Source organism: Staurois parvus, unplaced genomic scaffold, assembly GCF_062004578.1.
Source record: "Staurois parvus isolate SC_StPar_1 unplaced genomic scaffold, SC_StPar_1.0 ptg001192l, whole genome shotgun sequence".
In the NCBI taxonomy this organism is placed as follows: domain Eukaryota; kingdom Metazoa; phylum Chordata; class Amphibia; order Anura; family Ranidae; genus Staurois; species Staurois parvus.
Genome location: NW_028318988.1, coordinates 5129864 through 5144286, shown reverse-complemented (window position 1 = coordinate 5144286; position 14423 = coordinate 5129864). Strand labels below are relative to the sequence as shown.

General features: G+C 45.0%; 1 protein-coding gene across 2 annotated transcripts in view; it reads left to right on the top strand.

Moving 5' to 3' along the window:
- Positions 1 to 14423, top strand: part of POLD3 (DNA polymerase delta 3, accessory subunit) — a 52604-nt gene that overhangs the window by 26153 nt on the left and 12028 nt on the right. For both annotated transcript variants that reach the window (XM_089659846.1, XM_089659845.1), the window contains exons 4-7: positions 4041 to 4080; positions 4167 to 4299; positions 6946 to 7192; positions 14200 to 14272. In XM_089659846.1, coding sequence (XP_089515972.1) covers positions 4041 to 4080; positions 4167 to 4299; positions 6946 to 7192; positions 14200 to 14272 — 493 coding nt within the window. The remainder of the gene's footprint in view (positions 1 to 4040; positions 4081 to 4166; positions 4300 to 6945; positions 7193 to 14199; positions 14273 to 14423) is intronic.

The window sequence follows — 14423 nt, the reverse complement described above, 5'->3', positions numbered from 1 at the left end:
ATTCTGTGGATGGATACTTCAGGGTGGGATGGACCTTGGATATCCCGTGTTCTCCTGGGCAGATTACTGCTTGTGTGCTGGTATGGTTGTCAGGACCTCTCCCTCCTTACACTGCAGGATTTTGCTCCGTCTGTTTCTCTCGTCAATTATCCCTTGTTTTGGCAGTAAAAAAGAAAAGCTATATAGTGCCTTATCGTTTTACAATTGGTTTATTCAATGCTCCATAAATAGATGCACTCACATGATATAAAATATAACACGCTTTGTATGTATTAAAACCGCTTTGTACAAATGTGGAAAGCCTCCTCTGTGTGTCTTCCACACATAGACTATACTCGCCGTCTGTAGCTGGGTATGTGATGACGTCAAAGCCCCTCCCCTATGCTTTGCGCCACAGGATCACGTGGCTTTGTCAGGGGGATGTGATAGGACAATCACCTTACCCAAACTTTTATATAGTTGCTCAGAGCCATTTTTTGGAGTTCTCATGGCCACGGCGCTGAGCAACCATATAAGAAGTATTTCTGTTGGTTCTGATCGATTCTCCGGCACACAGTAGAGCCTCCTGAACCTTATTAGGAATCTTTGTTTTATGCTAGGAAAGCTATAGTGCTGAAATGGTAATCTCCAGATGCTCCTCCCTCTAATTGCTGGAAGAGGTTAATTCATTCTATGATCTCATTGTATAAGGCTACTTACCTATCTCGGGAATGTCCCCATAAGTTTCATAAGGTCTGGGATATTTGGGTAGACTTTCCATCCACGAATGTAGAGCAGGATTCTTCCATGTAGCTTGAGAAGGTTTAACCATTTGCCTACCGGGAACTTCTACCCCCTTCCTTAACAGGCCAATTTTCAGCTTTCGCTGCTGTCGCACTTTGATAATTGCGCGGTCATGCAACATTATACCCATATGAAATTTTTAGCATTTCTTTCTCACAAATAGAGCCTTCTTTTTGGTGGTATTTATTTGCGCTGGGTGTTTTATTTTTTGCGCTATAAACAAAAAAAGAGCAAAACATTTAAAAAAAAATTTAAAAAAAAAGTTTTAGTTTCTATTATAAAATTTTGCAAACAGGTAATTCTTCACCTTCACTGATGTGCGTTGATGAGGCTGCACTGATAGGTGGCACTGATTGGCACGGATAGGCAGCACCGATAGGTGGCACTGATGGGCATTGATAGGTGGCACTGATGGGCACCGATAGGCAGCATTGATAGGGGGCATTGATAGGTGGCACTGATGGGCACCGATAGGCAGCATTGATAGGGGGCATTGATAGGCGGCACTGATGGGCACCGATAGTTAGCACTAATGAGGTGGCACTAACTGGCGGCACTGTTGGGCACTTGTGGGCAGAAATGGGTGGCACTGCCGGGCACCAATCATCAGGGCACTGATGATCGGTACCGACCCCTGCTCTGACAGCGTGAGGAAAGTGCAGCCGAGAACCGGCAATTGCATTTCCTGGTGATCAGCGTGTCATTGAACACGGATGACCACGTGGTAAAAGGCTGCTGTGATTGGCCTTTTACCACATCACGTGATCAGCTGTGTCTGTAGGACTCATCGATTACGAAGGTCTCTGGGTGCGTGCCCCCGGGGGCGCGCAGTAGAGCGCATTCTGGGAGGACGTCAGATAACGCCCTCCCAGAACTGACCGGCCGCACTGCAGCCATCATTTGGCTATCTGTGGTCGACAGCTAGTTAAGTGATATTCTCTGACGATCCCATGGAGCTCTATGATGATATGTTGGTATACGATTACAGATGCGCTGGAGTTGTCATTTCTGTTGGATTCCTGGATGGCATGCTAACTCGGAGTTTTTGGTGTCTAGAGAATGTTCCAGACTCCTACATAGTGACTTAGCCCGGGTTCAGATATATGCAGTGCAGTACATCGCATATGATCCGCACAGGAACCGCACCGCACCGCATTCCTTTGCAAATCATATGCGATTTGTGTGCAGTGCGATCGGAGCCATACATTTTATTCACACCGCAACCGAACCAAAAATGTGCAGGACCCTTTTTTGGGTCCGCAGTAGAATCTGATCACATGGGTATTCACACCTATGCGATCTGATTCTGCACATCGCAATGCATTTTGCGGACCGCTTTCAGGGTGTTGTTAATTTAACATACACATCCGCAGCGGTTCTCATGAACGGGGTGCGATTCTGAATTTGCACTGAAAACGCTGCAAATTCTGCACCGGATCAGCGTGAACCCGGGCTAAATGTACTGTTCGTTTGTTTTGTTCTTGGCTATTGCTAGTTTGTAACTTGTGTAGTACCGAGTCTTGGTATGCCCTACAGGCTCTGTTTTGTATATTTCTAAACTTTTAAAATTGAATAAAAAGAATAAAAATAAATACATAATAATTTGCTTTCTCAGAGGATGGTGGCAATGACAGCTCCCCCATAACTCCCAAGATAGGTTCACACTCATGTGTACATTGCATTTGATTCGCAAAGGAACCGCACCGCATTCCTGTCCAAATCACATGCAATTTGTGTGCTATCGGAGCCATACGTTTTGTATGGCTCTTATCTCACTGCACCCACTCAAAAAAGGTGCAGGACCCTTTTTTGGGTCCGCAGTAGAATCGGATTACATGGGTATTCACACCTATGCGATCCGATTCTGCACATTTTGCGGACCGATTTCAGAGTGTTGTTAACTTAGCATACATACCTGCAGCAGTTCGCATGAACGGGATGCAATTCTGATGGGCTGCGGAATTCGCACTGAAAACGCTGCACCGCATCGGTGTGAACCAGGGCTGAACGTACTGTTTGTTTTGTTCTTGGCAATTACTAGTTTGTAACTTTGTTAACCACTTCCAGTCCGGACACTTTTACCCCCTTCCTGACCAGGGCAATTTTCAGCTTTCAGCGCTATCACACTTTGAATGACAATTGCGCGGTCATGCAACACTGTACCCAAATGAATTTTTTACCATTTTTTTGAGACAGATAAAGCTTTATTTTGGTGGTATTTATTCACCGCTGGGATTGTTATTTTTTTTGCTATTTAAATGAAAAAATCCAAAAATTTTGAAAAAAAGTGTTTTTTTAATAAAATTTTGCAAATAAATATTTCATCATAAATCTTTGCCAAAATTTATTCCGTTTATGTTTTTAGTAAAAAAAAACAAAACAAATTAGTTTATAACCAAAAATTATAATTTTTAAACATTTTTTTTTACATTTTTATTTTATTTTTTATTTATTTAATTTTTTTACATACTGTCACCCTAGCAGTACAGTGTCACCATGGTGACACTGTACTACTTGTGGGGGGTGATGATTTTTTTTTTTTTTTTTTACACTGATTGCTTTTACACCCATATAGGATGTAAAAGCAATCATTTCTCTTTCTCTCTGTCTGCATTCTTGCACTCATTGAGAAGTACTGAGTGAGCTGTGATTGGTCACAGCTTGTCACATGGTACAAGGCTGTTGTGAATAGCCTTGTACCATGTGACCTCTGTGATCATTCACAGATTTCACAGGTAGTAAGCAATGATGTCAGAAGTGACATCTTGCTTACTACTTTGCATGTGATCACTGATTGGCCAATCAGTGATCACATGATCGGGACCTCATACAGAGGTCCCGTCCGACGATCGGTGTTTCACTGTGTCCGGAGGACACAGCGGGCACCGGATCGCGGTGCTGCACGCTCCCAGGGAGCGCGCACAAGCAGGGTGCAGGGAGGCTGTTTATAAACGGCCACCCGCCCCTGCACTGCCACCGTCCGGTCGTTTATATGCAACGGCCGGTCGGGAAGTGGTTAAAGTGCAGTACCGAGTCTGGGTATGCCCTGTAGGCTCTGTTTTATAGATTTTGAAACTTAAAATGGAATAAAAAGAACTAAAAAAAAATTATAATAATTTGCTTTCTCAGAGGACGGTGGCAATGGCAGCTCCCCCATAACTCCCCAGGATAGGTTCACATTAAGTTGTTTACATGTAGATTGGCTCATTGTAATGTTGTGCTTCCTTTCATTTGTTCTCTGCTGACTGTCGTTTCAGTACCACAAGGTGGCAGTAGTGAAGGAGGAAAAGCTTGAAGGTACATGCAGTGTAATTTGTTCTTTTCATCACGTGTTTATTTTAAATAAAGTTACATTTTCTTATTATGCCATTTTGTTTTTGTAGCAGCCAAATCCAAGCTGGCGGTGGTGGCTAACATCCATGTGTATAGCGTGCAGAAAGCCACATTAAAGGACAGCGCTCCTCTGTTCAATACCGACTATGACATTGTGAAGAATAATCTCCAGAACTGTAACAAGTATGTGATGAGCGCCTCGCTGCTTCTGGATTAGGCCTCATTCATACAGGCGTACTAACACATACACCTGTGCGGGGGGAGTGATTGCCCACAGGGGATGTACCTGTGTTCCATGCCTCTGTGTGCAGGCTGTCCTGTTCATTGTCAGTTGGGATGCAGCGGCTGCACAGACACAGGCGCTGCACACTTTTTTGACATCCATGCAGGTACAAGTCCTAGAACGCAGACGGCGTGAGTTTGGGTTCTTGCACCCACAGAGATGACTAATTATTTATTTCAGGTACTTATATAGCGCCATCCATTTTTCGCAGCACTTTACATATATATATATATATTGTACATTCACATCAATCCCTAACCCTCAAGGGGCGTACAATCTAAGGTCCCTAACTCACATTCATACATACATATACTAGGGCCAATGTAGACAGGAGCCAATTAACCTACCAGCATGTCTTTGGAGTGTGGGAGGAAACTGGAGTACCCGGAGGAAACCCACGCAGGCACAGGGAGAACATGCAAACTCCAGGCAGGAGGTGCCGTGGCTGGGATTCAAACCAATGACCCTAGTACTGCCAGGTGGAAGTGCTAACCGTTTAGCCGCTGTGCTGCCCATTGGGAGCAGCCGCTGTTTCTGTGCAGCCAGGGATTGACAGTGAATGGGACTTCAATACAAAGGTCCCAAAAAATATTTCCACGATCCAACAAGACACCTGAATGGTTCAGCCTCTTACCAGAAATTCTGACCGAAACACACCGGTCAATATAGGCAACTCAAATGGGAGACGAACATGTAAATCATGGAACCAGCAATCCTCATCCAGGTGGATATCAATCTTCCCCTTTAAAGATCTGAAGTCGGTCCTAAAAGAATTCTCTCATCCAGTATTTAAATACAGGATAAAAGAAAAAGGCCACTCATAGTGTAGTATTTCAGTAATAAATTCACCCTGTTTAATTTCAAGTTACTCATACATTGTTTTGGATGGTTACCAGCATTTAAATTAAGTTTCCAACCAAGAAAATGGCCGCTATCCCTCCAAAAAAAGTGATGACGTGTCACACCGAAGCTGCACCGTTTTTTAGGAGGGATGGCAGCCATTTTCTTGGTTGGAAACTTAATTCAAATGCTGGTAACCATCCGAAACAATGTACGAGTAACTTGAAATTAAACAGGGTGAATTTATTACTGAAATACTACACTATGAGTGGCCTTTTTCTTTTATCCTGTATTTAACCATTTCCAGTCCGGACACTTTTACCCCCTTCCTGTCCGGGCCAATTTCCAGCTTTCAGCGCTGTCACACTTTGACAATTGTGCCGTCATGCAACACTGTATTCATTTTTTTGAGACAGATAAAGCTTTATTTTGGTGGTATTTATTCACCACTGGGACTTTTATTTTTTAATTTTTTTTTGCTATATAAATGAAAAAGTCCAAAAAATTTTTAAGTGTTTTTCTTATAAAATTTTGCAAATAAATAATCTTTTTTTCATAAATCTTGGCCAAAATGTATTTATTTATCTTTTTAGCAAAAATAAAATAACCCAAATTTGCTTATAACCAAATTTATAATTTTTTTAAAAAAAGATTTACATTTTTAATTTTTTTTATATTATGGTTGTTTTTTTGTTTTTTTTTGTTTTTTTCTTTTTACATACTGTCACCCTAGCAGTACAGTGTCACTATAGTGACACTGTACTACTTGTGGGGGGTAATGAAGATTTTTTTTTTTTTTTTTTTTTTTTACACTGATTGCTTTTACACCCATAAAGGCTGTAAAAGCAATCATTTCTCCTTCTCTCTGATCATTCACAGATTTCACACGTAGTAAGCAATGATATCAGAAGTGACATTTTGCTTACTACTCTGCATGTGATCACTGATTGGCCAATCAGTGATCACATGATCGGGGCCTCACACAGGTTCCGTACAACAATCGGTGTTCCTCTGTGTCTGGAGGACACAGCGGGCACCGGATCGCGGTGCTGCGTACTCCCAGGGAGCGCCCACAAGCAGGGGGCGGGGAGGCCGTTTATAAACGGCCACCCGCCCCTGCACTGCTCCTGTCCGGCTGTTTATATACATGAGCCGGACGGGAAGTGGTTAAATATTGGATGAGAGTATTCTTTTAGGACCGACTTCAGATCTTTAAAGGGGAAGATTGATATCCCCCTGGATGAGGATTGCTGGTCCCATGATTTACATGTTCGTCTCCCATTTGAGTTGCCTATACTGACCGGTGTGTTTTGGTCAGAAATTCTGGTGAGAGACTGAACTATTCGGGTGTCCTGGTGATGGTGGAATAATTTATGGGATTTTTTTTTATTGGCATTTTTATGTTTTATTGGACTATGTTTTTTTTTGATTAGCGCTGCATTTTTGTATTTTTTACTATTCTGTTTATTGCTTAATGCGTGAGCTGCTTTTCTATGTTATTTTTTAAGATTAGTTTATTTACCTAAGCGCAGATTATTTGTTTTTGAATGAATGGGTCTGCCTGCACACAGAGGCATGGAACACATGTGCATCCCGTGACCGCAACGGACGGACCTTTGCACGGGTGAGGCCTTCTCAACAGAGATAGGAAATGGGGAGATTTATGCTACATGTCAGATCTTGACCATTTTATCACCTTGTCTCAGGTTCAGCGCCATCCATTGTCCAGCCGCCGTCCCACGTTCTCCTGAGGAGATTGCGCAGCTTCAAAGAGTAAATTGTCCGACGACGCAAGAAGTAACCAGCACTTCCCGCATCAATGGACACGCATCACCCCCCGTTGCTAAAGTGGCTGCTCCGCAACCTAAGGGCATCATGGGAATGTTTTCACGCCCTGCATCCAAAGCCCAGGAACCTCCAAAAGAAACAAAGACGGAGCCCAAGGAAGCAGCAGTAAGTCCCGCTGTGTGGACATCATTAAATCGCCAATAGACTATTCAGAGATTCAATATGGATATTGCAGAGTTTTACTAAGATATCAAACCCCCCCCCCCCTCCCCCCATCCTCACATTAGGTGCCCTCCGACTTGTACATTTCCCTTTACCTTTGCTTCCTGCTCTTCCAGTGTCTATCCCCCCAAAAGATCTCGCTTGACATGCAGTACTTTAACCTCTTGGTGCTGGCTGAATGCAAATGTGCAGCTTCCCGGCGTCTGGGCCTAGACGCCGAGCGGCTGCACATTTGCGTTCTTTTAAAACAAAAAAAGTGCTGAGAGTGTGCACCCTCTGCGCTCCCAGCACACGCGTTCGGTACTCACGGAAAGGTCCCGATCGAAAGAAGATCGGGACCTTTCCCAAACATGTGACAGCAAATCACGGCGGTCACATGACCCTAAACCCCACCTCCCGGCTTCTGGAACCTTTAACCCCTTCATGCCTAAGGGTAAAACAAATCTAAATGCCTAAGCACAATTCTGCAACGTTGACGTGATAGTAAAACAGTACATATCATCACAACTACTTTGTACATCCAGGTGGATTATACGTTGATTTTTTCAGGACAAATTGGGCTTTTGGTGGTAAATGGTAATGGATATCTCCTGATTTTTTTTTTTATTATCAAAGGAAAACTGGCCCAAAATAGTAAAAAAAAAAATCTTTCTTTCTTTTATTTATTTAGCTGTCTGTTTCTTGTTATGACCATAACCTACCACCAAAGAACAACCCAAAATAAATTTTCCAGCTCTTGACGATCGCAGCGATACCATATATGTGTATGTTATATGTTGTTTGTACCCGTAGTACAGCCCAGAAACAATTGTGCACATTTTGTTTTTGTATTTTTTTTTTTTTTTTTTACCTAAAACACACTGACATTAACACTAACTGACACCAATTTTTTTTTTAAATCCCGACCTTGACCCAAACACTAACCGTTGCACTGAACTAGATCAAACCTTGATCTAGGTATTTTTCTTTATTTTTTCTTTTCTTTTTTTAATATATTATCTTTTTTTTACAAACATTTTTTTATTTCTCTCTATGCCAGGAGTTAGAGAGATACAATGTATCTCTCTCCTCCATTCATAGAGAGAGAAAAAAAGCAAGGGGGCTGGGCTGTACAGTGACCAATCACTGTGATAGCCTATCAGAGGCTATCACAGCGATCATGTGACCTGGAGTCGGGAGCCCCGGGTCCCGATCGTTCGAGTGACACCGCGGTCTCTGTGCTGGGAGTGCACCGAGCGGTGCGCTCCCAGCACAAGGACAGGTACGCAAATATGCGGCCCCACGGAAAAAAAGCCAGTTCCGTGAGGCCGCATATTTGTGTGACGGCGTCAAGGGGTTAAAGGGCGGGGAGGCGCCGACGCCAAGGGATTAAAAACCTTTAAATGCATACATTGGAAATGTGTCTTGAACAAAGTTTTAGGCATCATGTACATGAGTCTACTCTAGCTGCTGGAAAATGAAAATTGCGGCAAAAACGCAGTATCGCGGTTGCTGCGTTGTTTTCCCGTGGTCGGTTGTCAAAACGTTCTTATCCTGAACACGATTCTTTCACGTTCAGGAGAGGGAGGTTTAACCTCACCTAAACGCAGCAGCTCTTGAACTAAGCTCTTGCTAAAAACCTATGTGTATATATTCGTGATTTTGTACACCCGTACCGCCCTGTGCGGTATTTCTGCTATAGGGCGGTTGGGAAGCTGTTAAAGAAACCTTAAAAGTACAAAAAAAAAAAAAAAAATCCTCTATAATCCCATAGTTGACCATAATCTGCCCTAATTAACTCCTTCCTCCCGTTAGCTATTTTATTTTTCTGCTAATTTTGTTTTTTTTTACATTGCAAAAAAACAGCAAAAGTGAAAAAAGCCTCTTTCACTTTCAAATTACTACTGTGTTTTCTACCAGAAACATCATTTTAAGGGCTTGTTCACACCACGGTGCAGAGACATCCGTTTTTCTGCATGCATTCTGCAATGAAATCAATTCTCTATTATTATTTTTATTATTATGCAGGATTTATATAGCGCCAACAGTTTGCTCAGTGCTTTACAATATAAAGGGAGACAGTACAGAGAGGGATAGGAGGGCCCTGCTCCTTGGAGCTTACAATCTAAGATAAGCATACTGCTGGTGTTATGGTATTAAAGCAGCACTTTTGGGTGCTTGGAGTTACAATCTAGGAGGGAGGGGCTAGTGGTACAGAAGGTAGTAACTGTGGGGGATGGACTGGTTGGAAGAGTAGAAGATTCCATTATTAGCTGAGGGTAGGATAGGCTTCCGTGAAGAGATAGGTTTTCAGAAATCGCCTAAAAGTGAGCAGAGTAGGCAATAGTCTGATAAATTGGGGTAGTGAGTTCCAGAGGATGGGGGAAGCTCTGGAGAAGTCCTGGAGATAAGCATGGGAGGAGGAGACAAGGGAGCTAGAGAGCAGGAGGTGGTGCGAGGAGCGGAGAGTACGGTTTGGGTGATATTTGGAGACAAGATCGGTGATGTAATTTGGGGCAGAGTTATAAATGGCTTTATATGTTATTAATGTTTTGAATTTTATCCGTTGGGCAATGGGAAGCCAGTGGAGGGATTGGCAGAGAGGGATGGCTGATACAGAATGGTTAGGTGGATGAGTCTGGCGGCAGCATTCATGATCGATCGAATAGGGGATAGCCTGCAATGAAGTCAACCAGTGAGGAGGAAGTTACAATAGTCAAGGCGAGATATAACAAGGGAGTGAATAAGTTGCTTAGTGGTTTCAGAGGTTAGGAACGGGCTTATCTTGGAGATGTTGCGGAGGTGAAGTCTACAAGATTTGGACAGTGATTGGATTTGGGGCTGAAAGGACAGATGGGAGTCCAGGATTACACCTAGTACCCTGGCATGAGGGGAGGAACTGATGGTTGTATTATTGATCTTGATGGAGAAGTTAGGGGAGGGGGCACGGGCTGCGGGGAATACTAAGAGCTCAGTTTTGGAAAGATTGAGTTTGAGGAAGTGGAGTGACATCCATGCCGATATGTCACTTAGTAGGTTAGTAATGCGAGAGGAGACTGAAAGGGTGAGGTGAGGGGTAGAAAGATAGATTTGTGTGTCATCGGCATAGAGATGGTACTTAAAGCCATGGGAGTTTATCAGGTGACCAAGGGAGGAGGTGTAGATGGAGAAGAGTAGGGGTCCAAGGATGGAGTCTTGAGGGACCCCTACAGAAAGAGAGAGTGGAGAGGAAGAGGCAAAGTTATAGGTAACGCTGAAGGAGCGCTGCGACAGGTAGGAGAACCAGGAGAGAGTCTCAGAGGCCAAGAGAGTGGAGTTTTTTTTAGGAGGAGGGGATGGTCAACCGTATCAAAAGCCTCAAAGAGGTCAAATAGTAAGAGTACAGAGTAGTGGCCATTGGTTGGGATGCGTACGGAGTAGTGGCCATTGGTTGGGATGAGTACGGAGTAGTGGCCATTGGTTGGGATGAGTACGGAGTAGTGGCCATTGGTTGGGATGAGTACGGAGTAGTGGCCATTGGTTGGGATGAGTACGGAGTAGTGGTCATTGGTTGGGATGAGTACGGAGTAGTGGTCATTGGTTGGGATGAGTACGGAGTAGTGGCCATTGGTTGGGATGAGTACGGAGTAGTGGTCATTGGTTGGGATGAGTACGGAGTAGTGGCCATTGGTTGGGATGAGTACGGAGTAGTGGCCATTGGTTGGGATGAGTACGGAGTAGTGGCCATTGGTTTTAGCAGTTAGTAGATCATTGGTGAGTTTTAGTAGGGCAGTTTCAGTGGAGTGTAGTGAGCGAAAGCCAGACTGTAAAGGGCCGAGAAGGTTGTTGTCAGTGAGGTGGGAGCTCAGGCGATTGTAGACTAAGCATTCTAGGAGTTTAGAGGTAAATGGCAGCAGGGAGATGGGTCTTACGTTGTTCAGGTTGGTGGGGTCCAGGGAGGGTTTTTTAAGTATGGGAGTGATGTGCGCATGCTTTAGAGGGGAGGGGAAGGCACCATTAGAGAGGGAGAGATTGAAGATGTGAGGGTGACCGTAGTCGTTGTGAGGTGACAGAATCCAGGGGGCAGGTAGTTGCCTGCTGTCCCTGACCCCAATTCATCCATGGTGGTTGGATTGAAGTCACTGAGGTGCTTTGTGTTCAAGTAAATTCAGGGGTATGTTCCCGACACTCACTGGGGCTGTGAAAGCCACCTGAATGGGAAGGGAAACATCTTTAATGTGACTGTGTCAGAATGGAAGTATGAGGGTCACCGTTGCAGGTCTCCTGAAAATGCTAGTTGTTTGGCTGTGTCTATATTACTTTTGAAAGACAAACCCAGAAAAAGCTTTATAAGAGACTCAAATGTCAGACCTTTTATTTCTTTATTTGTTCCATGTCAGGGACTTGGACAGCATTGAATATAAAGCATCCATATGACAGCCAGGGATCAGCCCAGTACTGTCCCTCTCTGTGTGAATGCTGCTTTACTACTCAAGGCATGCGCCCAGTGAAGTCCAGACACTTGGCCTGAATGCCTGTGGTGGTCAGATGGTTGTAAGACCAGGGGTGGACCGACCATTTAGCCACTTGGGCACTGCCCGAGGGCCCGGGGTCAGTAGGGGGCCCCATGAGATGCCCCTGGTACCTTTCATAGGCTTTTTTGGGTGTGGGTGAGGAGTGAGGACACAGGGGCCCCATGTCAGGGACTCGGACAGCATTGAATATAAAGCATCCATATGACAGCCAGGGATCAGCCCAGTACTGTCCCTCTCTCTCTCTGTGCGAATGCTGCTTTACTACTCAAGGCATGCGCCCAGTGAAGTCCAGACACTTGGCCTGAACTGAATGCCTGTGGTGGTCAGATGGTTGTAAGACCAGGGGCGGACCGACCATTTAGCCACTTGGGCACTGCCCGAGGGCCCGGGGTCAGTAGGGGGTCCCATGAGATGCCCCTGGTACCTTTCATAGGTTTTTTTGGGTGTGGTTTGAGTGTGGGTGAGGACACGGGCCCCACGATTTCCTACTGCCCGGGGGCCCAATGACTTTGCAGTCCGCCCCTGCGTAAGACATTTACATTTTTTAATATATTACTAAAAAATAAAAAAAAACTCGATCCTGCCAGAAATCCAGCAAGCTGATAACTTCTTGTGCTTCACTCTTACCAGTTACATTGTTCATTTCTCTTTGGAGACTACAGAACCTTTAGCTGCACTGGTATCACAGACCGTGTCCAAGCAGCTCTTTTGCATTCTCTTGTGTGGACTACAGAACACTTAAAGCTCCACCCAAAAGGGGAAGTTCCACTTTAAGACTTTGTCCCCCGCTTCCCATGAGCCTTGGATCACATCTGTGCGGTTTGTGCCGCTGCGAGACTCGAACAAATACCTGCAGTCGCACCACCCACGCAGGGGAATGCAGGACTTGCAGGCAGGTGCCATTCGCTAATGGCATGCCGCCTGCACTGGAAATCGTAACCGTACTGGAAACCGAGGTTCCCATGTGGGTTGCGATTTCCCAAGTAGTGCAGGGACTTCTTCCCTGCATGTCCTGGGGCATGGGAGTCTATTCAAATGAATGGACTCGTGCCTGCACAAATCACGGCCCGTACGGCTGCATATATGTGAACCAGGGGTTAAGGACTGGTACCTTTTGGGGAGTGGGTACCCGATTTTGACAGGTTCCCACTGCGATCGGAAGCAGAGAAGTTCTCCTCCGTGGCCGCCCCCTGCACTCCTCTGAGACACATATGTGAACCAGGTATTAAGGATTGGCACCTTTGGGGAGTGGGTACCCGATTTTGACAGGTACCCACTCCCACTGCGATTGGAAGCAGAGAATTTCTCTGTGGCCACCTCCTGCAATCCTCTGAGACACATATGTGAACCCGGTATTAATGATTGGTACCTTTGGGGAGTGGGTGCCAGATTTTGACAGGTACCCACTCCCACTGCGATCAGAAGCAGAGAAGTTCTCCTCCGTGGCTGCCTCCTGCAATCCTCTGAGACACATGTGAACCAGGTATTAAGGGTTGGCACCTTTGGGGAGTGGGTGCAGATTTTGACAGATGCGCACTACTATCAGAAGCAGAGAAGTTCTCCTCCGTGGCCGCCCCCTGCAGTCCTCTGAGACACATGACAGGTCTGTATATACAGTGAGGAACAGAAGTATTTGAACCCCCTGCGATTTTGCAAGTTCTCCCACTTAGAAATCATGGAGGGGTCTGAAGTTCACATTGTAGGTGCATTCCCACTCTGAGAGACAGAATTTAAAAAAACATTCAGGAAATCACATTGTATGATTTGTAAAGAATGTATTTGTCTTGCACTGCTGAACAGAAGTATTTGAACACCTGAGAAAATCCGTGTTAATATTTGGTACAGAAGCCTTTGTTTGCAATTACAGAGGTCAAACGTTTCCTGTAGTTCCTGACCAGGTTTGCACTGCAACAGGGATTTTGGCCCACTCCTCCACACAGATCTCCTCTAGATCTGTCAGGTTTCGGGGCGGTCGCTGAGCAACACGGAGTTTCAGCCGGGTGCGCAGTGTGCACCCGGCTGTGAAGCTGCAAGCTCTCACATCCAGGTGCCCACACTTAAGATGCCGGCGTCGGGGACACAGGACAGCCGGTGAACCTGGCTGCAGTGAGCACACCAATGGATCCTAGGACAGATGAGTGGCTGTTTAAGTTTTTGTAGCTGCTGACTGACTGGAACTACGCTTTTAATTTGTGGAGAAGAGGTGAGTGGGAGATGTTTGTAGTCCTAATACTTCCTGTTCTACGGTGACAATGCTCCTTCTTAGATACAGTGCAGTTAGTTAGTGTTGTCACCCTTGGACAGGAGGTGTTACTGGTAGGATCACCAGGAGAAAATAATGCCAAGCAGCCTGTCAGCAATGTATTAGTTTGTTCTTGGGTTTAGATGCATGTTTACAGTTGTCCTGTGATTTGTAGGTGACACCTTTACACCCTTCCATGCGTCTGTTTTCTACAGGTGCCAGAAACGAGCAGCAAATCATCCACCAAGTCCAGACCTATGGACAACTTCTTTGGCAAAGCATCACTAAGTAAGTAGTCCCTTTTTATTGACTTTGTGTTTGAAGCTGAACTGTGGAATAAGTAAACAGGGATTTTTTTTTTGTTCTAGCACCTCCAGCACTGTGTCTGTAGCATTTAGGTAGATTTTCCACCCACTTCCTGCGTGGTCACTGGAACAGG